General features: G+C 38.6%; 3 protein-coding genes across 8 annotated transcripts in view; 2 read left to right on the forward strand and 1 right to left on the reverse strand.

Moving 5' to 3' along the window:
- pemt (phosphatidylethanolamine N-methyltransferase) overlaps window positions 1-12,476 on the forward strand; it is a 60,054-nt gene extending 47,578 nt beyond the window's left edge. For all 6 annotated transcript variants that reach the window (XM_079476954.1, XM_079476955.1, XM_079476956.1 and 3 more), the window contains 2 exons: window positions 7,442-7,516; window positions 11,909-12,476. In XM_079476954.1, the coding sequence (XP_079333080.1) occupies window positions 7,442-7,516; window positions 11,909-11,963 (130 nt within the window). In that variant the 3' untranslated portion in view covers window positions 11,964-12,476. The remainder of the gene's footprint in view (window positions 1-7,441; window positions 7,517-11,908) is intronic.
- Window positions 12,477-15,983: 3,507 nt separating this feature from the next.
- Window positions 15,984-17,634, forward strand: rasd1 (RAS, dexamethasone-induced 1). Its single transcript, XM_079476960.1, has 2 exons — window positions 15,984-16,490; window positions 16,612-17,634. Exons 1-2 carry the CDS (start codon window positions 16,220-16,222, stop codon window positions 17,136-17,138), a joined length of 798 nt encoding a protein of 265 aa, XP_079333086.1. The 5' UTR covers window positions 15,984-16,219; the 3' UTR covers window positions 17,139-17,634.
- Window positions 17,311-18,794, reverse strand: med9 (mediator complex subunit 9). Its single transcript, XM_079476961.1, has 2 exons — window positions 18,658-18,794; window positions 17,311-18,422 (listed from the first exon to the last, which is right to left on the reverse strand). Exons 1-2 carry the CDS (start codon window positions 18,762-18,764, stop codon window positions 18,203-18,205), a joined length of 327 nt encoding a protein of 108 aa, XP_079333087.1. The 5' UTR covers window positions 18,765-18,794; the 3' UTR covers window positions 17,311-18,202.
- Window positions 18,795-25,919: the final 7,125 nt, after the last annotated feature.

Below are 25,919 nucleotides of genomic sequence, written 5' to 3' on the forward strand. Positions count from 1 at the left end.
CCACCCAAAATCGGACCCAGCAGACAGAGGGATCAATGCGGCAGCGGTCGAAGCCGCTGCGTTCCCTTCCTGAGTCGGGGCTGCCGGACTACCTTCCAGGGTTGAGACCGCCGGTCTTCCCTCCAGGGTCGAAACCGCCGGTCTTCCCTCCAGGGCCGAGGCCGCCAGACTGCCTTCCAGGGTCGAGACCGCCGGTCTTCCCTCCACATCGAAACCGTCAGAATCCTGTGGCCGCCAAAGATCCCCAGCCGGGCATTCCAGGTCGGTGCAGCTGGGTTTTCCAGGTCGGTGCAGCCGGGCATTCCAGGTCGGTGGAGCTGGGCATTCCCGTCCGGTGCATGCGGCCATTCCAGCCCGGTGTATGCGTCCATTCCAACCCAGTGCATCCTGTCCGTGTCTGCCGGCTATCCTGTCCGTGTCTTCTGTCTTGTGCTGGTTCATTGTTTTCTTATGTTACCCCCACGTGGGTCTTTTTTATTATTAATTAAATATATGTCTGCACCTGGGTCCTCTGTCCTTGTCTCACCACTCGAGAATCATGACAATATCTACATCATACTCACATTTATTTAACAGACTGCTGTGGGAAAAACAATGTAGGGTTACGAAATTATTCCATATTATTTGTAATTGAGGAAATATTGTTGTACCTTTTAAAAATTTATTTTCACAGATGAATTTATCTGTAACAAATCAGGTCATTTCACTGAGCAGGCATGCCATGTGCTCTTTTAATGGCTCATCTCAGATTCCACAAAATTTACAAGTAATTTCGAAACTAGATGCTTTCAGACTGTTGGCGCCAGAAAAACCCAGGAACTTGTTATAGAAATTGCCTAATCCCAGGCTTTGTCCAAAACTGCACTTTTTCCCGCATCCACTGTTTCTTACAGTCCTTAACTAATGTAGTCCACTCAAAGTACTGAATGAAGAGTTTTGGACAGAATTTGGACGCTGAAAGTGCCGGAAGGGCTGTTTCATCTGGCGAGATGCAGGAATGATGGCATAAAAGTAGATTGCACTAGCGACTAGCTGTGAGTGTATATTGTATTGCAGTGCATCAAGAGACTAAATAAGTGCACTTGATAATGCCTACTCTGATTTTAGAGACCACTACAAATGTCTGTCCCTTAAAAATGGTGGAATGTATAAGGGGCTAGTTATGCCTTTTTCAAAACAAAGTCACACAATTAATTGTTTTCTACATTTTTTGTGGTTTCTATTTGTGGCTTCCTACAGACTAAATTATACAGGCATGTATGTACTGTATCATCATGCTGCTTTTTTGCAGTATACATGTACATTTCCCAGTAAATTCATTATCATAACCATATTTGGCCTGTGGGTGTCATGGTTAATAATGGCACGTTAAAACTGTGCAATATTGTATATCACATTCTTGGGTTATGAATTGGGTTATAAAAATGTTATAAACAAATAAAATAGCCCTGAATGTAGTGGAGCTCTGTACATACAGTAATCTTAATTTGGCATAATGTTACAGTCTATGTCCTTACTATAGCAACCACTGTCATTGATATGTCAGACACACTCAACTCTGTCTAAACATGTAGAATCCTTGAACAGAATACCCTCGCACTGGATAAATGGAGATTGCAGATGTTTTATTATTTTCTGTCGCTTTGTAGACCATGGCGCTAACAGCAACAAGGTCATGGGTTTGATCATCAAAGAATGTGCATAACGATAATATATACTGTATAACCTGAATGTGCTGATGGCCCCTTCAGCTAAAATCTGACTAATGGATAAATATGAATGCCCGTTATTAGTTTGGCATTGTATTGTGTTATGTACATGCATTGGTTAAAATAACTTTCTATGAAAAGTCTGATGTTTATTAAAAGCAGATTTAATAATGGCTCAATAGACCATGAAGTTTAATAATTATAAATAGTAAAACTTTTTCAATTGCAGTTGCTTGGCTGGCTCAGGAAGTCCTTGAAGTTTGTGATTTGGGCAATCCCATGCAAATGTCTAAGATGGTATTAAGAAAGGTTTTCTCCATACTGTTCGGTCATATGTTGACATTATTTTTTTAATAACCACCTGAAATGTCTCTTCTTGGGGTGAAGCATTCTTGGGGTTTAAAATCATTTTTTCATAGTCAGGTAAGTGAGTTGTCACATCCACAATAGAATTGTTACATCCATAACAGTCCATATTTCTCATAAATGGGCTAATGAGCCATCCCTTGTCTATTTGTTGGGTATTATTGCTCCTGGTTTGTACATTTTAATTTACAGAAATCCTACTAAGTTGTCTAAAGTATGTTGCATCTTTTTTGTCACATCTGTTACACATCCATTTTTCCAAAAAGAAAATTCACAGCGGGTGTGGTGAAAATTACGGCGTACTGTTCCTTTAAAGAAAACTAAATTAAGGGGACGAAGCCCTCTTAAAGGTCCTCACTTCTTTTTTAACCTGAATGACTTTCATCTGCAAAACACAAAATATATTTTGAAGAACTTTGGTAACCGACACTGACTACCTGACTGACCATAGTATGGAAACAAAATCACAGACATTTCTCAAAATATCTTCTTTTGTGTTCCACAAAGAAAGTGTCATGTACAAGTTTTGAACGACATGAGTGTGAATAAATGATTTTTAAGTAGGGTTTAAAATTAAAACACTTTATCTGATTTCGTCTGTGCCTGGCCATAGACCTCTGTGCACACTTCAGAGTGTGGGCTTGCATCGCCTTCCAGCCTGCATCCTATTAACCCACTTCCTCCGGCCCTCAAACTCCAGTGACGTGAAGAGGCCATTTGTTAGATAAGACTTACAATTCATGTGTGTGAGTGTATATAATAGAGGGGTCAGTATGAGAGCGGGTAATTTAAAGCAATTTCTGGTGGTTGTTGCATAGCCCAGGTTTGTAAGACTCTGGTTTGGATGTAATAAAGCATGAAACAGCTTAGCAGGTGTCTGGATATCAGTGTTCTGAACTCAAGAATGGGGTCAATGTGCACAGGAATTATAAAAGATGATGTTTTAGTGCTAGGAAGAAGTATTTTATAAGCCCGCAGCGCACATCTACCGAGTGTGATGGCTTCATTCGCTTTGGCCCTTTCCTTTAGGGTCCATTATACTGAAACTTATATGACTTGCCTTGTATAACCAGCCTATTATAGCTTATTATATTAAATCTCTGAGCATATTAGCCCAGTTCTGCCCAAATATATGATTCTCTATTATTACCCCACATAAGACTACAATTAGGTCAAGAGCTGTCGTATATTATTTATTGCAGAATCTTCCATTTTAGTAATGACTCTGTTATCTCTCATGTTATGCTACACCTGTAGAGGCAATTGAGAAGGACATCACCGCTACTTGTGATTGGCCGACAGAATGTGATTAACCCAACGCCGTTCCTCAGATCAGATGTTTCTAAAAAAGCATGCAGGTGGTCATTCGGGAAAGGCCACTACATGTCTCTGTACACGCATTAAGCAAATGGTTCCCAGAAGGTTATATAAGGCAGCTCACTAGCTCAGGACCAGTGTACAACAAAATAGGATTCAATATGGATTGGGAATCCGTTAAAAGAAAAGGTAAAATACGAACAGAAAACATGAAATCTGTCTTGTTCATTCACAGTTGTGTATGCTCTTGGCAGAGGTCAATATTTAATTGGACTCGGCGTGGCCACTGTCCTGTGTTTCAGCAATGAGAATAAGTTTGCATTCTGTTGGCAAATGTACACATTTACTGAGAAGATACTTGTTTAATTCAAAAGCTAATTCAAAAACTCTGCCGCAGATTCCAAGAACTATGTCTACTTTTTTTGTATTGGAACAACATCAGGACCAAGCTGTGAACATCAGCTTGTTTATTACTAAAATCCGATTGTTAGCCTTATTGACAGTTTTCTTTCTTGTTTGTTTACACGTGTTTAGTGATTCATCATCACTTGATCATGCAAGAGCAGGAGCCCACACCAAAACTTCACAGTGGTTCTGATCACACTGATCTAGTGCGATCTTGTTGCAACTCACCTAGTTTGGAGACAACATCAGCCACAGACTTTATAACATTTATTCATTTGGCAGACGCTTTTATCCAAGGCGACTTACAAGTAGTTTTTTTTTTTAAAGCACTTCAGTCATGACCTGCTGGCACTGAGATTTGAACCAGCAACCTTCTGATCACAAGCCCAACGCTCTAACCCCCAGGCCCATATAATATACCTTATACCTCATGAGGTTCATTATTCATTTCAGTTTGACAAATTAAATGAGGAAAGTCAGCTGTGGCCTAATGGTTAGAGCGTTGGGCTTGTGATCAGAAGGTCGCCGGTTCTAATCTCAGTGCCAGCAGGTCATGACTGAAGTGCCCTTGAGCAAGGCACCTTACCCCTGATTGCTCTGCAGTAATGTGCCACTGTATAAAACTACTTGTAAGTCGCTTTGGATAAAAGCGTCTGCCAAATGAATAAATGTAAATGTAAGTCAAAAGTCCTGATTATAGTGCAGGACAATGTTCCTCCTGTGACAGCATTCTCACCCCATTAGAAATGTGTTGGTAACTGAACGAATGTCAGTAGCCATTTACATCTTTTATACAGACGCAAAACCAACGCAAGTCAGTGGTTACCGCCATTGTTTGGTTACCAACATTCTAGCATATTAAAATATCTTCAAGAAGAAAGTCATACATATTTATAATGATAAAGGGGTGAGTAAATGCTGACAGGGTTTACATTTTTGGATTAAGTATCTATTTAAGCACACTTTGAATGTATTAGAGCAGTTGCCGGGGAGTTGCATTTTATCATAACTGGATGGTTGACCATGAAAACTTGTATACTATTCTTATTAGAGCAAAAGGATTTAGATGTATTTTTTTTAATTCATCTGTCATGTTCTACTCCTCTGTCAAGACCTGGTTCTTATATTAGTATCTCTTTGTCTGTATATCTCTTTAAACGTTACACGACTTTGGGAAAATGTTGAAGCTAACTAAATGGATACTAAATAAGTTGTTTAAAATATTGTATTAGAGTTAGAAGTACCATCACGCTTATGAGCAACACCACATTAACACAATTTGTAATTAGAAATATGTATTATTTACAGCTCAGCATTGTTTTAAAAAGTATTATGAATGTCTATACTGCATGACTGCTTATCACATGATGACTCATGAGACTGTGAATGTACATGTACATCTTAACTGTTACACAGACTGTTCAATTGGTACAAAGAGTAGCAATCTCATCCCGGCATCACATGATAAGTTGCTAAATGTGAATTCACAATTATTAACAACAGTTTAGTTCAGTCAGACTTTCATTTTTGTACGGGCCTGGCCAAAGCACTTTGACTGTCTTTTTTTTTTTTTAATACACACAACTCAACCACAAGCTAGCCCATTCTCTGTCATGAATATGTATTTAACAAGTATTGCATTGATATTAAAAAAAAATTCATTGATTTATCTAAACACCTTAATTCAAATTTTCTTAAGCACATTTATTTAATAATCAACACCAACATAAAATGTTTTCCAAAAATGTGAATCGCATAACAACACAGCATCTGCTGCTGGGCTGGCCGGCATAAAATTACAAAACAAGCCGGAGCGACCAGCCTTTGAATTGAATTGGACAATTATTTCCTCATTATTCAAAAAGGTCATGGATAATAGCTACAGGTTGTGGTGCCTGAGTGTGCACATCGACGACCTTTATTTGAAGTACAGCGGAAAAAAGTATCTGCACAGTGCATGTAGTCGTTGGTTCGGTAGGTTTTAGATTCCGTAATAATTAATGGCTCAGAATCTAGAAGTAACGTTAAATCTTGTGTTTAGGATTGCCATTTTTAATACAAAAAACCACAGCGGGGCCATATGCCTCGGGGGCCAAGGCCACAGTGATCACAGGCCTAATGGCATGCTAGCGGTGGTAAATCATAACTTAAAATATGTTTTCTGGAAAGTGTGAACACTTCGACATTATAATAAACTTCTATTCAATAAATCTTTTATTGAAATCTGTGTGAATAGATGCAGTCAGTCTTTCTCTTTTACAACTCAACAGACATTCTCATCTGAATGATCATATAGTATTATCATAGCTGAACACATAGCTATGACAATAATTAACACAGGCCAAGATAGGTCAAACTAAATGTGACAGTAACCACAAAAACAGGCTTTTGGCTCTGCCTTGGTCAGTCTGCTGTTTGGCTCTGTCATGCTCCTCCTTCCCTCCGGCTCCACCTTCATCCTCTGTCGCTCTGGCTCTGCCGTGGTCTTCCGGGTGCCTCCAGACCATTGGTGTCATCCTGGTTCTCTCTGTGCGTGGCTCCACCCTGGGCTCCTCTTCCTTCGGAATCATCTCCGTCACTCGGCCTCCTGGTGTCGCCGGCCATCCCATCTCCACCATGGCTCCTCCCTCCGTCGACAACCCAGTGGGCCGTCACCCTCGTTGGACTGTAGACCACCATCTGGTTTCTCCTGATCCAGGCTCACCCTGGCTCCTCCCACCATCCTCACCACCCTGGCCCCACGGAGTGCCACCTCTCCCCATTGCCTGCCCCTCGTCCACCTCCTGAACCCCCACCTCACAAGTCACAGTTTTAGTCTGTGATTATTTTTTCGGTTTTGTCTTCTGTTTCTTGCCTGTCTGTGTTGATCATTAGTTAATTAGTCCCTCGCCTGATTATGTTTAACCTGATTATGTTCCCCTGTGTATTTTAGCCTGTCTGTTCCTTTAGTTCATTGAAGGTTATTGTTTTATGTCAACTTGTGTTCTGTTCCTGGTTTCCTGTGTTTTGCTTGTGGATTTATTATTAAAATACCTTAGGATTCTACCTCGTTGTCATACGCTCTTGTCTGCCAGCATTACGTAACAATAATTTTAATAATGTTTAACAATCTTCTTCTCTGAATAGAGAAGCCCCCTATTACTGGCGAGTACCAGTAATATGTCCTCACAAGTCGGTTGTAATGATAGTTCACTGTATTACTGAGGACATTTAGTCCTCACAAATATAGCTAAACAGGTACACAAACACACAGTTTTATTTCCCTACGATTATGTATATATTGAAACAGGAAGTTATGGAAGCATAGTAAGCCAGTAGTCAATGCAGTGCTATTTCCTGTTGCTAGTCGACATATTAGGAATGAAGACATTTGCTCACTAGAGAGCATTTTATTGGATGAAAGATTTAAATTTTCAAAATAAATGGAAATGTATTGGTCTGTGACCCATGGGTCTTTAAACCTTAACAAACCTGTCACTCCTCCAAACTGTGTATGCGCATGATAAAGCTCAATTTAAGGGCAAATTATCTAAACTTAACTATTGAGTTTCTTAAAATGGCTGACCAGTCTGACTACTGCTCTGTATTTTTAGTTATATTAAAGTTGTAAATATGTGTTTTAATGTTTTTTTTATGTGCTGTAGGAATGCCAGTCCTGTAGGGGTGGTCCTGACTGCAGTGGTTGGTTTGTCGTACAGGATAGCTATTGCATACGAGGGGTAAGTGAATATGCTTCGTTCATTGGGTATCATAATCAAGAGAGGATTATGTAGTAATGAAATTGACCTTTTTCGCGTGTAGATTAGTTTCGTTATTTTATATGTCTGACACATCAGATTTTTAGTTTAGTTTAGTTGTACTTTATTATCCAGCCTTGGCTGAAAATTTTGCTTTGGTCTCGCTATACAATCAATGATACAATTAACAAACACAGCATCACAATTCATAACGATAGAATACACAACATCCACCTCAGCATAATAAATGAAAATGAAAAATCATAATTCACATTCTTAACCCTTCTTCAAGAGACATAATACTACATTTGGTACAAATGTTTGTTTATTAATTGCCTTAATTGCTTTCGGTGTTCTATAATTACGACGATATGGCAACAATTCAAAAGCATGATTCATAGGCTGTGTTGTACTGTATCTCTAAATATTGCCAAAGCTTTCCTCTTAACAGCCATTCCGTATAACTGATCGACTGACTTTTGTTTGGAGCCTATCATTTTACCTTCTGTTCTGGTAATTCTGTTAAATTTTGCTTTGTTCACAGATGTTATTCTGCCAGTTATATTAGACCCTAAAACATTCTTGATTCACTTGTTTCAAGACCACCAGACTTCTCTCAATATTCTCTCAATTTCCTAAGCAGGAATAACCTCTGATTTGACTTCCTACAGATAAGATCCACACTATCAGAACATTTTAATTTACAGTCAATCATTTTTCCCCAAATACTTAAGTCTTCACAATTTCAACAGATTTATCAAATAACATTATTTCTGTTAAAGGGATAGTTCATCCGAAAATGAATTGACTCACCCTCGTGTAATGTCATACCTGTATAAATTACTTTGTTTTGATGAACAGAGAGAAAGAGATCTGGAAGAATGTTAATAATTTTCAGTTCCAGGATATGATTGACTACCATAGTAGGAAACATTAAATGGTAGTCAAAGGTGCCCCAGAACTGTTTGTTTTCCTTAATTCTTCCTAATATCTCATTTTGTGTTCAACTATGGGCGCGGATGATGTCCCAGAACTGAACATTCTTCCAAATTTCTTAAAAGGCATGGCTCACATTAACTAGTGCTGCTTCTAAATAGCACACTGACACTGTTTGGGTGTTTATATAAGTCGATTTAGTGTAAACCTCACCTTTACTCTCCTTTCATTGATTGGACTCCTGGTTTGCTAACACCTGACTCCAAATCAAATATTCAATATTTGCTGGGAATTATTTGAAAATTATTTGAAAATTGCATCCCTCCACTGCATGCATGCATATAGGCTGCATACACACATATATAGTGTTAAAACAAACCTGATTCTACTTAGCAACAACCTGCTACAATGCCAACTTTAAAGGATATTTTGTCAATACAAAAATGTTTTGCACCCTCAAATTCCAGATTATTTAGTAGTTGTCTCTTGGCCAAATATTGTCCTATCTTAACAAACCATACATTAATGGAAAGCTTTTATGTCCAGTTTTCAGATGATGGATGAATCTCAATTAAAACAAATTACCCTTATGTCACATATATGAATTCTGTACATTTTAGTGCAAAGTTTACTGTTATGTAACAGATAGATAATGCATGTTTACTCCAATCAAAGGCCTCAGGACAGAGCACAAAGCCGAATCAGCAGCTTCTCTTTGAGATTAAAATAAAAAAAAGAACAGATATCAGTGAGTCTAAGACACGCTCTTGGCTAAAAGTAAACAAAAAGTTGCAAGAAAAGGTCAGCCACCTCAGCTCCTCTACTGCTGCAATAAAATGTTAAGCAGAAAGACTGCCAACTTTGCCCCATCGAGACAGCAATAAATGCAGGGCTAAACACACACACTTTAACATCTCTATGGTTACCGGAGATCGTCAGTGTACTGAACTTTAATAGCACCAACATACAAACAACAACAGCAAAGACAACAGCTTATTAGTAGTCTGGTCTGTGTGCAGACTGAGACATGAGAAGGGCTGGCTAATATGAAAAATTACACGTCACACAAACACAGGGTGTCAGCACCTATTTATGAGCAGATTTGGAGATGCCAAAAATCTACTCTTTTCTGTAGTCACAGCATGCAGAAGAGCTGTGAAGAAGTATGAATGTTTGTCTACAAAATTGTTGCTCTCAATATGCTCTGCAGTTTCCTGTGACACGAATCGTCATATTTTGAACACAAACGTAGAGCCATAATGACGTCAATTCATAAGCCAGCCTGGAAGGTTAATTTGCTGTTGGTTCTTTGAAGTTTTGGAATAGCTTCTTTTTCATTTATGAATAAAATAAGGTCTTGGACTAACCAAGGTATTTAATTTGAATTCACTTTTTTTCATTTCTGTTGATTCTTTATTTAATAGGCTGGTATGAACATTAGAATAGCTCCAACACTTCTACCCTTTCTGTGCAAATTTACAAGCTTGATGAATGAAGCATTGTAACACGGTTCAATAAAAGGAAGGAAGGAGGCGGGAACCGGCGAACGTAAAACAACATTTAATAAAATAAACAAACAAAGTAAAATGCCGGCAGCTCCCATACGGTAGACTGCCGGCCTTACAAACACAATAAAACACAACATAAATTCCAGGGCTGGTGCTCTCTCACTGATGGTCCGGTCTCTGGTCCTCTTTTGCTCCCGATCTCCTTCGTGATACAAGACCGGCGCGCGTACAGCTGACGCTTTCGACTCCCGGCTCTCGTCCCGCCTACCTCACTACATACCCCATCGCCCCTCACAGACCGGGGGTACTCCCGAGACTGTGCTTGCTCCCCCCCTCCCTCAGGGTTGGGGGGGGTCGCCCAGCCTCGGCGGACATATCCTCTCGGGGTATGCACTGACAAGAGGAGAGAACAGAGACGGGAGCACGGCGAGCTACCGGAATGAGAGAGGGGAAAGAGGAAAAAATAAAAAGAAATTGTAGTCCGGTTCCCCGACATGCTGCCGCTCGGTCCTCAACCAGGCGGGGTACTCTGAGCTCTTGGCCGCTCTCAGCTCTTCCGCCGCCTGCTTGTCCCCTCTTGGGCCGACGAAGCAGACTCCGGCGGACGGTGGCGACCCGCCGCACTCCCTTTGGGGATTTTAATTTTATATTTTCACATGTATAGTATGTGCATTCAAAGCTCCAAGAGAAATGGACGCTTGTGAATTTCATGAACACCTGTGTGCATTCATGGGCGAATGAGACCCATTCTGTTCTTTCAACCTTTCGTGCCTTACCTGTCCATTCAGCCACTATCTGCTTCCTCCTGACCAGATCAGTGGCGTAGCCAGAGTTTCATTTTTGAGGGGGCCTGTTTGTAAATGAGGGGTCCATTATGTATATGTATATCATTTCATTAGGTTTCTATTACTAAAATGATACACCTATAAAATACTGCACATCTCACCATTTTGGCAAACATTAACATAGCCGAACGGTTTTTAACCCCCCCCCCCCCCCCCCCCCACTGTGTTCCGATTGACATGGAAATCGGCTGAAGTTTATTGTTGAAGTTAACTTTAGAACTCAAACATATGCTATACAACTGCCTGCGTCGTCATTCCAACACAGAAGTGACTTAAGCTGCAGTTCATCGACTGGCCCCTAGAGGCTGGCTGCAAAACAGAGCAGAATCTCATGTTAAAATGCCAAACTTTACAGCAGAAAAAAACATGTTTATGGCCTTGTACAAAAATAATTAGGTCTACATAGCTAATTTTACCCTTCATGACAACTTTGGGCAGGGTGGTTCTTTTTTATAACTCACCCGTGCGTAGTAGTCACGCTTTGTGCACTTCAGTGCCCTATATGTCACCTTCGCAGATATGGGCGAATTGAACAAACCTCTGAAGCGGTAAGAGAAGCATACAAAATATGCAGAGCGTGGGTTGATGAGGACCCAGAAAGAACTGCAGTAGCTCGGCGGCTACCAGTCAAACAATTGGCATACCTTTTATATGGCAAGGCAGATTCTTATCTTTAGCAGTCTACTCATTTTCTTCGTGCTCATCTTTTAGTAATTTTATTTAAAAAAACTGAATATTGTGCACCCGCCATCATGGTGTATAAATTGAACTCTTGGCGCAAAAGATGCTACGCACAACACCAATATAATAATCAAACCAATAACTTAGCAAACAAGTTAACAAATCAATTATTTTTTATCAATCACAAATCTGAGGGGGCCATACATTTAAATGAGATGGCCTATTTGCCCTCAGGCCCCCTCGTGGCTACTCTACTGGTGCAGATGTGTAGGTCCATAAACCTTGAAGCTGTAATGTGGTACATATGAGATCAATGATGTGAGAGGTTGTGTATCCAGCACACAGAAGGTGCCAGGTACAGGGCGGAACTTACTCTATGTGTGCTTACCTCGTCATATTTGCAGACCATTCACAGAGGAGATCTATCGGCAGAGGAGCCAACGATGCAAGCACAAATAGAAGGAAGCGTGTTCGTCCAAGCATGTCACATGAGGTCTGCTGACACCGCTACATCTTGGACTGTCATGTGGAGAAGAGGGGAGGGAAACGGGGGATGCCTATGAACTTTGAATTGTAAACACTGGTGTAGCTTCTTAAAACTGTGAACTGTGTCACCCTGAGCAGGGTTCCTTACCGGAGCTTAATGATGATGGAGTACGTAAAAAGCACAGCTTATAATTGCACATAAAAATAATTCACCAATATTTTACCTTTTTAAATGGTATGCAGATTTTTATGGCAGTCTCACCTCATTTACTTGTTCCTCATCTGTCTATTATATGCTAATTTTGTAACAATACAGTTTTTCTTAATTCATTCCTAGTGTACATCCAATCTTAAATCAGCTCTTTAATGTTCCATTTGTTGTAATGTCAAGAGACTGAATGATACATGCTTTGGTTTGTTTTTCGTGAGTATACACAGCCTTTGTTTGTTACCAAAGGTCAAATAAATGGATGCATCCTAATCTTTAAATGGCTGTTTATTTCTTGTCAGCCCTCATCATGCAAATACTGAAAAACATCAGTAATTAATTGAATGGCTTAATTAACTGTACATTTTTAATAACTTTTAGAAGGGCAATTTTAAGGAACTTAAAGTTTAACATTGGTTGCATAAATGTTTTGTATTATATTTTTAACTCTTAAAAAATAACATTACAACATAAGCAATAACAATATTTATTTTTAATCAACGTTTTATGCAATGATGAGTCTAAAGTTGGCCCATGATTCTAGGGCTACTTCCCCAGACCAATTTGATTTCTATGTATAAGAATTGTTCATGAAACACAAGCAATTTTTACATTTTGAAGTTGAAGCCCATCATAATTTACACATCTTTCATATAGGAGAACAATGAATAAAACACCACCATAAATTGAATTATTTTCTACTGCATTAATGTGTCTATTACATTTTACATTACAGTTTAAGAATATCTAATAACCCAACAAGACAATTCAGCGCTCTTTATTAGTTCACTTATCCTGTGCTGTGGCTCTTTTGATATAGAGATCACTGGTCTACTTTAATAATATCACATCTACTATAATTAAATGAAATATTTGCAGTTTTCCCATATACGTACAAAAATAAATACTATAAATTAAATGTTTATCAGAATAAACTTTGTTCTTATTTGTGGTCAATGAATAATGGTGAAGAATGATGTAGTAACAGTATCTACCAGCAGGGGATAACTGGACCATAACAAACCAAACCTTCTGACCCATTTTGACCGGGCGACACAACAGCCCTCATCGGAGTAGACTCTATGGATCAATGGTTTTGATGCTGCCACAGTCAATAAGGAGTCAATCTTTATCTCATGGGCATTCTGTTATTTAATCTGGTCACATGGTTCAGGAGACCCACTAATGACCCACCACCAGAACAAATTAATCTGAAAGACCTGAATTTAGCTTTAGAATTTTAATCTCTGTGAAGCCAATTCTGGGTACTCGATTTATTTATTTGTGCAAAATATTTTCTTAATTTGCTATAATATGTTTTGGAAAATAAAAGATAAGATAAATATGTAATATGATAACATTACTTTGCATGCAATAATAATTCTTCTAATTGCTATATCTGTTGGTTTACCTGACAAACCAGTTCTGTGTTGGCTTTCATTTTGCTATTGTTGTTGTTATCGCTACTAAGAATTTTGTGGTGTGGTCATAACATGTTATTCGAGTAGAATACTTTTTTCTAAAAATGGTGCCATAACTTTTCACATGTTCTGTTTTGGTGTGTTTGGGTTATGTACTTTTCTCATCATTCAGTTTTCTGTAATACAATAAATTATATTTATAAAAACATATTTTTATTATAATAATAATATGTGGTATAAATATGGTTCTAAATTAAATACGTTTTAAATTTATACAAAATCGTTAAAAAATGTCAAAGCAAATATCTAAACCTTTAAAAAACTGCAAGACTACAGGAATAAGGACTTGTGATGACAAAAGCAGGCATTGTTCACACACTGGGCTTTAACGGCGGAACTCGTGCCCATTGAATTAGGCGTTTCGCTATTCACTCTTTGGGAGGACAAATCAATTAAAATTTCTGGGAAGAGCAATTCTGAACTTGATTAAAAGTCTTTATTGAGACGATTCACTCTGCTTTATGACACTTGACCCATTTTAAGTCCATTACACCAATGTGAATAAAGCGCAATAATGGAATACTCAAAAATAATGTTTACTGTGTTTGAGCCCTATGGGTCACCAACATATAAAGCAAAAATATAAAGAATTCAACGTTTCACACCCTATCCAAACAGGTCAACCTCCCAAAGTTTCCTTAACCAGTAAATAAATAAATGAACATTCTGTTGCTGAATTTTGGTAAGGTTTGGGTTAAAAGGATTGACAACGAGTTTGATTTTGTAACTGTGTGCAGTTTTCGCACTGCTAAAAAGCTCAAATCTCTCTGTAACCTACACAAATAAATCATCATTCATTCATGCATGAATGTGAAAGACAGCACCCCTCAAAGTCCTATGGTGAGGCACATGCCTCTGATGTCACCAGTAATGAACACCAGCCACACAGCATTGAAGAAAGCTTTTGGAAATATCATATTTAAAGTCAGATTTTAGAAATAAAATCAAAGTTCTTTCTGGCTCTAAAGGTCTTAATGCCTCAAACTGCTGCTTTACGAACATCCTCTTTGTACAATGTATTAGCATTCATCCCTTATTCCGAAACACAGATCTATTGCTGCTTGTTATTTTCACCTTACAATGACTAATACGACCACACTTGATTGAATCCGTGGAAGCTGGAATGGAAAATAGCTGCTTGCTGTGATAATTTCTAGACTTTTATTTCAACCCAGTACAAGCTGAAGTTAAAAATGTACACATTTGGCAACAACCTTACAGAGAAAAATAATCTTACAAAAATATGTGCTTTTTTAAATAAAGGTGCTTAAAAGGTACTTCACAACAGATTTTTTTGTTTCAATCTGCAAAAATGCTGCATTTGCTTACCTTTCTATTGTAGAACCTTTTATTTCATGTGCAAGACTCTTCATGGAACCATATACAGCCTGACCAAAAATACTTTCAGGAACTTTTGTTTTTAGGAGTGTATGCCAGACAAGGTCAATCTGGTCAATTTGGCTTCTGATATGAGAAAGGTTTTTGCTAGGAAGATATGCATACTAATATGCTACGAACAAATGAACACATGATGAATAAATAAAAAAATGCTTACTCGCACAGATATTAAGATTTGAGTAAACAAAAGGAAAACATTGTTTAATATATCAAATATGTTGTCTGCAGCTGCATGTATAGTAAATAAATAACTACACAATATCAAAGGTTTTCTCAGAATAGGAGTGATATAGGGTATATTGTTTTACATGTCTCTTTGTATTTGGGGTACAAAGTATATGTTTATATTTTCTGTTTGGTCGTTCGCATATAATCTAATTCTTTGTAAGCACTTTAACAGTGAACTGAAGTTCCTCAGATTGACACTACGCCGCTGTGTGGTGAGGTCGAGCATCTCTGTAGGAACTGAAGTCACTCAAAATGTACAGTTAAAAATCCAGGAAATATTAGCTGCCATACATTTACAATTATGCATTTCGCAGACGCTTTTATCCAAATCCACTTACAAGAGCATTCCATTTATTTTATCAGTAGCCTTATGTGTTTCCCTGGTAAGATGCCCAAGATGTTCGCAATGATAATAAAACACTTTGAGCTACTGTGTAATCTTTTCATTTTCAGAACACGTTAAACACTAACGAAAGATGTTTCACAAGACGCGTTTCCTTCCGTTCCCAGGTTTAAGGTCAAGCGTGAACATTAACAAAAGATGAACCCAATGCATCATTAGCACCTTCATACAAGCAGTCTTGCAGTTTAGGTTTAAATCAGCATATGCCATGTCTGAGGGAATTTGTTACACGTCGTGAAAGTACTGTCTCTCTCTGTACGTTTTCCTCGTGTCAGCTGTACCACAGAGCACAAACCCAGTGCGAGCTGATCCACACCAGCTGACGTATCAAGCACCTGTTACAGCGTCCCCGCATCTCAATCGAGGGCGCAGTGACGCGCGCGGGAGGCGGAGCGCGCAGAGCGTTTAAATAGCCGCTCTTCAGCCTGAAGTGTTCAGAGGCACTTTTGGCCACCACAAAGACATAACCACTGAGCTGTTTCTCTACGGAACCATTGGAACCACAGAAACCATGATTAAGAAAATGAGTCCCTCGGAGAATGAGTTTGACATTCCCGCGAAAAACTGTTACAGGATGGTCATCCTCGGATCCACCAAAGTTGGCAAGACTGCTATAGTGTCCCGCTTTTTAAACGGACGTTTTGAGGAGCAGTACACGCCGACGATTGAAGACTTTCACAGGAAACTCTACAGCATCAGAGGAGATGTGTATCAACTAGACATATTGGATACTTCGGGGAACCATCCATTCCCAGCTATGAGGAGACTGTCTATTCTGACAGGTAAATATTCGCTTATTTAAATGCAATGTTCTCCAGTGGCTTTCGGATTTTATTTATGAAAAGTACACCGATTTGTGCAACGAGCATTTACTAAATTCGTTCTTTATTCTTTTTGTCACAGGTGATGTTTTCATCCTGGTTTTCAGTTTGGACAACCGAGAGTCATTTCATGAGGTGCAACGGCTAAAACAGCAGATCTACGAGACCAAGTCCTGCCTTAAAAACAAGACCAAGGAGAACGTGGACGTACCGCTTGTCATCTGCGGAAACAAGGGCGACCGCGAGTTCTGTCGCGAAGTTCAGCGAAACGAGATCGAGGAGCTGATCGCCGGAGACGAGCAGTGCGCGTACTTCGAAATCTCCGCAAAGAGGAACACAAACGTCGACCAGATGTTTCAGAGACTTTTCACCTTAGCTAAACTACCGAACGAGATGAGCCCGGACCTCCATCGCAAGGTTTCCGTGCAGTACTGTGACATCCTGCACAAAAAGTCGCTCAGAAATAAGAAGCTGAAGGACGGCGACGCGTACGGCATCTTGGCACCTTTTGCGCGCCGCCCCAGCGTGCACAGTGACTTGATGTATATTAAAGAGAAGGCGATAGGTGGAGGACAGACAAAGGACAAAGAAAGATGTATCATCAGCTAAGATTGACACGGTAAAATTACTGGTGCGGTCACAATGAGATGCAACCGTTTAGCTGCAGTCTTGACAGAAGTGCGCACGGTTGTTATGCCTATTGCCGTTACCGTCCGGTGACAGTGAAAGGCCGGCGGTGATAAAAAAAAAGTCATCGGCTTGAGCTCTCACTTCGCCAATTGGAAGCGCATGTTATGCTCGCTAGACTTTCTGTTCAGAATATTCATATTGTTCTGTTCAGTCAGAGCGCTCTGTGATGTGGCTTTAAATAATTGTGAGGCTCTTTTTAACTCCATGCTTAAAAATGTGCTTTATTAGACCATTTGCCTTTTTTGAGTGCTGAAAGGAGACGCCGAATGTGGAGATGAGTTGCAATGTCAAGTTGTTTACATTTTTTAGTTAGATTTTGCCACAAAGAATTTAACTTGAATGTTTTCTTAAAATCTGAACAATTTTTTATTGTGAATGTATATTTATTCTTCTATGTTATCAATGACTTTAACAGAAAAAAATAAAATGATCAAGAATATGCTCGTTTCCCCATTCATTTTCAGCCTGCGTGTGTACAAAAGCGAAAACAATCAACATCACATTCCAAAATAATAGAAGATATTGTTTTCACACAAAGACACCTGCAAGTGTGCAACGAAAGCATAACATTACGCAGAAATCCTTTTCATAAAAATCAATGGTTCATTTCACTTCAACTTTTATGGTTTGGAGAAATGTCGGGTGACATAACAAATAAGGTGTGATTTGTTAGTGTAAGTAAAATCATTGGTTTTTAAATGAGGAAAGCAAAGCAAGGTACACAAACTATAGAGCACAATGTGCATAAGGGAAAACGCAAGTATAAAAAAATATTCACTTTCATAACACAAACGTGTCAAGTTTTATCCAACGTGGAAAAATACAAACATGAACAAGTGCAGTACAACAAATATTAAAAAACAATCATTGCGTCACTGAACCAGTTCTGCTTCTACAGGTGGGACAATAAAACCACCACGAAAGCCCTGACGTCAGAATATAAAATGTCTCTTCACGGTTTATTCCTCATAAAATAGGAAACGTCACGAGGGTTTAGGAATGTCAAACATGCACAGGGTCTTATATTTCTGCAGGAGCTGGTTCTTGGTCCGGACCTGTTCTCTCAAAGTGCGAAGTTTATTATCCTGCAGCGCTGGACTCATGTCGATTCCTGGCATAGCTAAAATCTGCTCACGAGCCTCCTGAATCTTAGTCTTCAGTTTGTTCAGCTCCTGGTGTACGTCTGGACTGTCTTTGTCCATACTGTTGACATATGCATTAAGACAGACCGTTAATATTAAACAACGATAAAACAATATGCTACATGAAATTCGTGTATTGTTTAGAGGCCGATGGTAACGTTAATGTTAGCGCATACCATGGCGCATACTGTCAGATTTCAGTACATCCTAAAAGTCGGCATTTTCACAAAATAGGGATGTGATGACATGCGCATTCTGCGTCTAACACATCAAACAGAATTACATTGTGGTCTTACCATTTGATAATGTCGTGAATAATAGGCAAAAAAGAATAATCTTCAGCCTCCTCTACCACCGACACGGCAGCCGCCATGTTGATTTCCCTGAGGAAGTGTGGCGTCATCAATATGCGTCATTGTATCTTGAAGGTGATTGGCCAGAAAGGATCCATCTGTTAATAAATGATTATATTATATTAAATTATATTATATTGTATTTATATTATTTATATTAATTATTTTAATTATATAATATAATATAATTAGTATAATATAATATAATATAAATATAATATTATATTATATTATATTATATTATATTATATTATATTATATTATATTATATTATATTATATTATATTATATTATATTATATTATATTATATTATATTATATTAGTTTTAATCATTTACTATAGTAATTTAGTAATTTAGGACAACTGCAGATTAAAGTGGCAGTGAATACTGAACTGTTTAGCTCTAATGTTTGCCCTAGTGATCATAAAGAAATCTCTCTTGACTCTACTTGATGCTTGTTATTTTGGGCATTATTGGACTTTAATCCACTCATTGCCATTATTCAGTCATTTATTACAATTTGTGCTGTTCGTCTGGATTACTCATTAATATTCTCATTAATATTATTGACTTCCCCCCTTCACCCAAGCACAATGCTGAAATGAACAGAATGATTAATTATTCTTAATATTGTTTGTTTTTGATAAAAATAAATAAATATTTAATCACTCTCATTAAAGTGACCAGGTTGTATGAATAGCAAAAAAGGGAAACCAAACACATATTATTGTTCGATTAGATTGAGTCTAGAATTATATTTGACAATAATTATGTTTTTCTTGTTTTTACATTTATTGTCTTATTTTGAGGTCCAACATGACAACAAATCCAGAAAAACGAAACGTTATTATAATGACCTATTAATATTTTCTAACTTGCCCTCTGTTAACCCATCATCACCTTTTGCCCTTTTGTTCTGATCATATTGTTCCAGTTTGAATTCAAGAGCTCACTAAAAGCATGCAAGGCAACCTTTGCTGTGTAAATTCAGAAAATTTCTTTCAAAGAGATTCCTTGGCTTGTACATCTGAAAATATTTGCTCAGACATTCCCGTAATATTGATTTGATGCAATGTATGATGGGTGTACCCATTGAACATCAAGAGCCTCTGATTTTAAACAGAAAAAACCTTGAACTTGTTTAGTTTATCTATCTATGTAACATTGCTTAAGTACCTTTAAACAGATTTCAACCTATAGAGATTGTTACCATGATGCATAATACATTTTTTATCCTGACATTAAGAACACATTTCCAGTTTATTCTTGATAAAGGGTACTCAAAGTTTCTACATGGCTGTGAGGACGATTCATTTATTTACCAATTACTAGTGTTATATCTCATTATGTACATCGTTTTCCGTATGTAAAAAAGTGTCAGGGCAGAATTCTCGGATCTTTTCGTAAGCGAGGGCTACCTGAGGAGATAAAACCATCTAGAGATGCATTACTTTTCAATACAAAGGACCAAATTGAGTTTTCTTTCACATGTTTTTGCACTTGAATATATTAAAGCTTAAAACATGTGCTATTAATAACATTTTCATAACGATATCGTCACATATTAATCAATTGTCCTGAGCAGTATTATTGAGCTCTGTGTTTGGCGGGCACCATACAGAGTTCATATGGGCTACCAGGTACCCGCGGGCACTACGTTTGAGACCACTGGTCTAGGCAATACACAGATAACCCAATTATTTTTCATTAAAGGGTCATGAAACCCACAATTTTCAGCTACAGTCTACATTACTGTCGTTTTGAAAAATGCAACTAAAATGGGTGTGAACGCTGTGAGAAAAAGAATGGGCGGGGAAAGAGAGAAAGTGATCCGATTGCCTATCTTGAAAAATAGGCCTATTAGTCATTACCTGTTTTATGCAGTCTATGGTCATTACACAAATCATACTTTCAAGCCACAGCCGTATTACAGAGACCACTAAATGTAATATGAGTATTTATTTTTAGCTAAATGCAAGTATATTTGCAAGTATATTTCCGCATTTGATGGTCCTCAGGTCACGGTATAGCATTCCTGACACAGACGGCCTTCATGAGTGACTCCAAAAGTCCACTTGTCACCATTTCTAAAATCTTTCCAGAGTAATAAAGTTTGCTACTGTTCCGACCTTACTCGCAATCCAAGACGAGCGGCCTTCAAACCTGCGATCAGTCCTGCATGGGAGACGGGTTCTCTAGAGAGGCAACTAGCATTTGATGCAGCTTTCGTTTCTTTGCCATCTCATTTCGCTGGTCGGAAAACCCCCTTGCATCAGTGTCGGGACTCCCCTCCGTTTGTTTGAGTTCCGAAAGTGACACATTGAGCTGTGCTGGTCCACATGAGCTCCGGCCCACCGAGAGGTCCAAATGGCCTTCCGCACCTGCTTCTGTGTGCCACAATTTCAACAATTGTAATGTATTTATTACTTTCAGTGGAGAAGGCCTTTCCCAACATATATGTGATATACTTTTATATATAATGATCTGAATACATGTTCTGCTTTTCTTCCTTTATCCATCAGCATATTACTATCATGTGGCATGAACGCCTCTCTTTGAAGGGTCAGATAGAAACACACCAGGTGCTGTCATGACTCATGACATTAGGAGAAATGTCTTCTCATTGGAAAAGAAAACACAGTCACATGAATAATTATGAGACACCAACGTGTCATCAATGTATTATCGTACATCGGCAAGTCACATCCTTTGATGTTGGCCAGATGACGATTTTAAACCCGGAAGGCAAAAATAAAAAAGCTCAAAAGTGACCAGTTTTCTCTACCGTAATAACTTACAGTTGCTAACATTGTTTCCTATGATTTGCAACACAACCAACTCTAAATAAATGTTGTTTTGTGGCGCTACTTCGTTATGTTTTTTTTTCTTGTGTACACATTGGACTATCATTAACAGGATGTTTTGATAGAAGCACATTGATTGCCAAACCCATTTTTATTGCAAATATTATGTTTGATCCATTCTGTTGAATGCCACAATCAATAACTCAGTCTGTTTCCTTGTTATTCCATAATAAATGAATGTCATGTGATAGCTTGTGATGCAAAGGCTCATGCCATATAGGCTGTTCTATAATATTGTGAAAAGCACAAATAAATAAAAAGAAAGGTATAAACGTTAAGGCAAGTGTCCTTCATGGGTGTGACTTTTGCTGGTAAAGGTGGCAATACAGATTGTACCGTACTGACATCGTCCTTCTCTTTTGAGTGTAATCTCTTCACTTCAATGACATCGCTTTTAGTTCACGCCTAGATTGCCACATAAAATGAATGTGTGCGCTTGTTCTTGCTTTGATCTTTTGTTTTAGAGGGAGGGACTGTGGAGCACACTGTTCTGTTGAAACCACCTTAAAAACCTGTAGGTTTTTTTTGCTAATCGACAGAAAACCTTGAGGTATATCGGCATATCGGTGTTATGCAATAGGAAAATATAGAATTTTACACATGTTAATAATTCAGCAGAATGTGAGGAATGTTCTAGAAGAACAGTGTCAGGATCTCACGCATACTCTTATCTTGTCAGTGAACTTCTTTTTGACCTAAATATAGGTCATGTCATGAAAATTTTGTCATCACATGTACAGTTCTTCCTCTTATAAAACTTCCTACCTGTGCAGTTTCACACATACGTTTCATAACCCTGCACATCCGCAAAAATTGTGGTCTGACTCCACAGGTCAGCTAAAGAAAGTGACCACACAAGTGACCATTTTCTTCTTCCGTAGAATACCAACTTCTATAGTATATACTGTATCACACAGTTTGTTTAGTATAGTTTAAAACACACGTGATGGAGCTTAGGCAAGTCAAACCCTTTTTCCTTTTTAGTAAGGCAGGCAATGGGACAGGGTAGGAATTCACAAATATTCTATGAGGTGTTTTTAAAGGTTTTGCTATATTTTCTTGACATGCCGTTTGAGACATTAATCGAGATCAACATATGCTGGAAAACCTGCCGGTTGACTTTAAAATACATTATAAGAAGAAAAATACATGGCAGTAACGCAACATGCTGATGACTAGCAATACTGTTTTGTGCACAGGGCAATTACTGAATTTCTTACATAAGCACTCACTCTTCCAAGCCAAAATTCCTGAGTTTTCACCCCTAATTTCCATTAAAAGTCAATAAACTGAACCTAGTTTGTGTCATACAGGGCCAAAAGACAACGCAGCCTTCCAAGCACCTTCATGAAACACTGTCTGATTGTATTCGGACTATACTTTTACTTCTCCATGACGCATATGACCAGACTTTCTGTTTCTGGCACTCGCCGAGCAATAGTTTATTAAATATTTTCCAGTTTTGCTTGCATATGTGTCAGGGGATATGTGTGCTAGTGTAAGGAAACCTTTTTTATTCTGGTTTTCTACCAGTGTGAGAGGTACAGTATATTTTGTTTACCAATATATAACATGAGCCAATGTAAATATGAATTTATATGTTAATTAAATGATAATAAATATGTATGTATAATATGAAGTATTACATAATATATCGCAAAAATGGTCGGACAAATTTCACTTAAGAACGTTTTGGTCAGTTTTAAAATCAAGAGCATTTTATGTAAGACTCTGGTTTGTGCGTACTCATCTGAATGTTTAAGACTCAACTTTCAGGCTTCATACGCGAGTTAGACAACTGTAAAGAGCAAGCATAAAGAAATAGAGTACGTTGAGAGGTGTGGTGTGTTCAAGGGTGTGGGACTCACATGTGGTCTCCCCGTGTACTCACACGAAAAGAGTGGAGAGGATCTCCAGGCGAGGCCCTTTTTGTACAATAATTTCCATTGACAAAATGAAACCTTCAGCTGTAACCTAGCTACTTATCATCTATCAACTGAGAGCAGCAGCTGCTGTCAGATGCTCTGTGTGTATTAAAGGCACAGCTCGCCTGAAATAAAGATTCTGCCATTATTCACCCACCCCCATGTTGTTCGAAACCCGTATGCTGTTATTTTGCCGATGTTTTAGGAATCTTTGCATTGCTCTTTTCCATTGGATAGTTCAATTGGATCTGTCAAGCTCCAGAAAGTATACACCGTAAAGTGGCCCATAAGAAAAAAATAGCTTGAGGCACAAACCGAAACCGACCAAATATCATTGTTGACTAAACAAACTTTATTTTTAAAACTGTTAAATAAAAGGTGCTACACAATGCCACAGAAGAAACATTCTGTTTCTATGGTTCCATAAATAATTTTGTTTTTGGGGAACAAGAAATGGTTTCTCTGTTGCACCACTGTTTGTATCACCTTTAGATTTAAAAAGACAACAGAATGTTTTTACTACCAATTTATTGAACCATCTGTTTATATTTTACCAAACCTCTGTAAATAAATTGCTGGTTCAACGAAGTTACCTGGTTACCTTAAAAATATTAGTCAACGCGTTTCCTATAACAGAACCACTAGAATGCGAAATGGCAAAACTTAAAAAAGTAGTTTATTATGATGGGGGGAGGTCTGTAACAAAGTCCACTACTAGGTGTGACCAGGGGTAATTGGGCACTGTTAGGAGTTTTCCTGCAGGTAGATGACGAGAACTTCTTGAGATGGCACACTCTTGACAACCTTGGAGGAATCATCTCACATCCGCTGCCATGCCCGACCACCAGAAGCGACATTGAACGAGAGAGAGGGGGTGTTGACCCCTGCGTGGCCAGTGCCCAGTGAACAGATCGTATGACATTGTTATTTTGAGGTAGAGGTTCATACATAAGTGAAAAAGAAATAGTCTTATTCTGTCATGTTGAAGCAATTTCTCGCAGGTAGTTTACCTCAACAGTAAACTTGTGCTACTATCTTTGTGGTTGTTTGAGTTATTGAAGGCCACTGCCAAGTCTACATGACATGTGCAAACGGGGCTGATGATGTGCAGGTGATGACGATTAGAATTCTGGTGAGCATGTGCAGGGTGTGGGAGTGGTGACACGCAGCTTCGATGACACGCAGGCTGTGTCCGAAAGCTTAGGCAGCTGACTTGTTGCCTCGCTGTCTCATGAGGCAATGACTTCGGAGGGGGCGTTTAGGCATGAAAGCAGCTCAGAGAAACAGCGAAGGATACATCTACGCTGCCTTCAAAAAACGACCTGATGGCGGTTTCTTAGGAGACAGGAAGTAAAGCACACATTGGATTCAGATGTGTCTTGATGCCTTCCTAACTTGAAATGCTTGAATATTCTTGAATATTCTCACTGTGTTACTCTGCTCGTGGTCTTGTCTCGTCAACACAATACTCCTTGTTTTGTATTGTCTGTCTCAGAATCATAAGTGGCTCTTTCCAGAGGCTGATGTGCCCTTTTTCTTCTGCTACATGTCCTGTCTGGCTTCCTGTTTGTCTTCAAAAATACAGCATGCATGCATCGTGTCTTTATTTTTTCATCATTAAATCTTTTTCACATTAAATCTTTTTCACATCCGTTTCTTTGCTGATTTATCTTTCTGTATAAACTCTTATGTAGCAGTGTAGGTTTGGTAGTTTCCTCTGTTGGCTTGCCCATGTGAATGGCTTAAAACGTGTTAGCGCATGTGGGGATGATTGAATATTGGAAGGTTGGGCTGCCTGAAACAGACCTCTTTCGATCACAGCATAACTGAAATTTATGTTGTGTTTGATGTCTACTAGACTCTGTCAGCAGGCAGGGTGGCGGGTCTAAACATCTTAATAAAATGGCAGCTAAAGAACTAAGAAACATTTGCTTGTTCAAAACAAATGTTATGCTGGTGAGGTAAATCGTTTGATAAGTGTAAAAATGATTTGCTATTGGCTTCACAGTCACTGGATGTTAATACCTATGTAGGATTTTATAGAGCACTCTGAACTACTAACATCAAATAGGGGCATATACTTTGGATGATTAATGTTCCATCACTTCGAGTTCCATAGACTGGAATTAATGACAAGGCACATACAACAACAAAATCTTAAAGATGTAAATGCTTCTGTGATAAATCATGCTTTCTACAGATCTGAATGATTATTTTGTGTAGTCCAGTTGTGAAGAGCAATTTACAAATGTTTAGAGGTATGAGGAACATATTCTGCCTCTGCTCTGAAACTGAAAGCTAAAGGTTTAATATCAGGGATGCTGTTTGCTTATGAGAGAAGAGAGAGGAAGCAATTGAGGTAGAGAGACAGATGGATGGATGGGTATGAGCATGTCAGTCCATGTGACTCATAT

Source organism: Barbatula barbatula (genome assembly GCF_947034865.1).
Source record: "Barbatula barbatula genome assembly, chromosome: 16".
NCBI classification, from domain to species: Eukaryota; Metazoa; Chordata; class Actinopteri; order Cypriniformes; family Nemacheilidae; genus Barbatula; species Barbatula barbatula.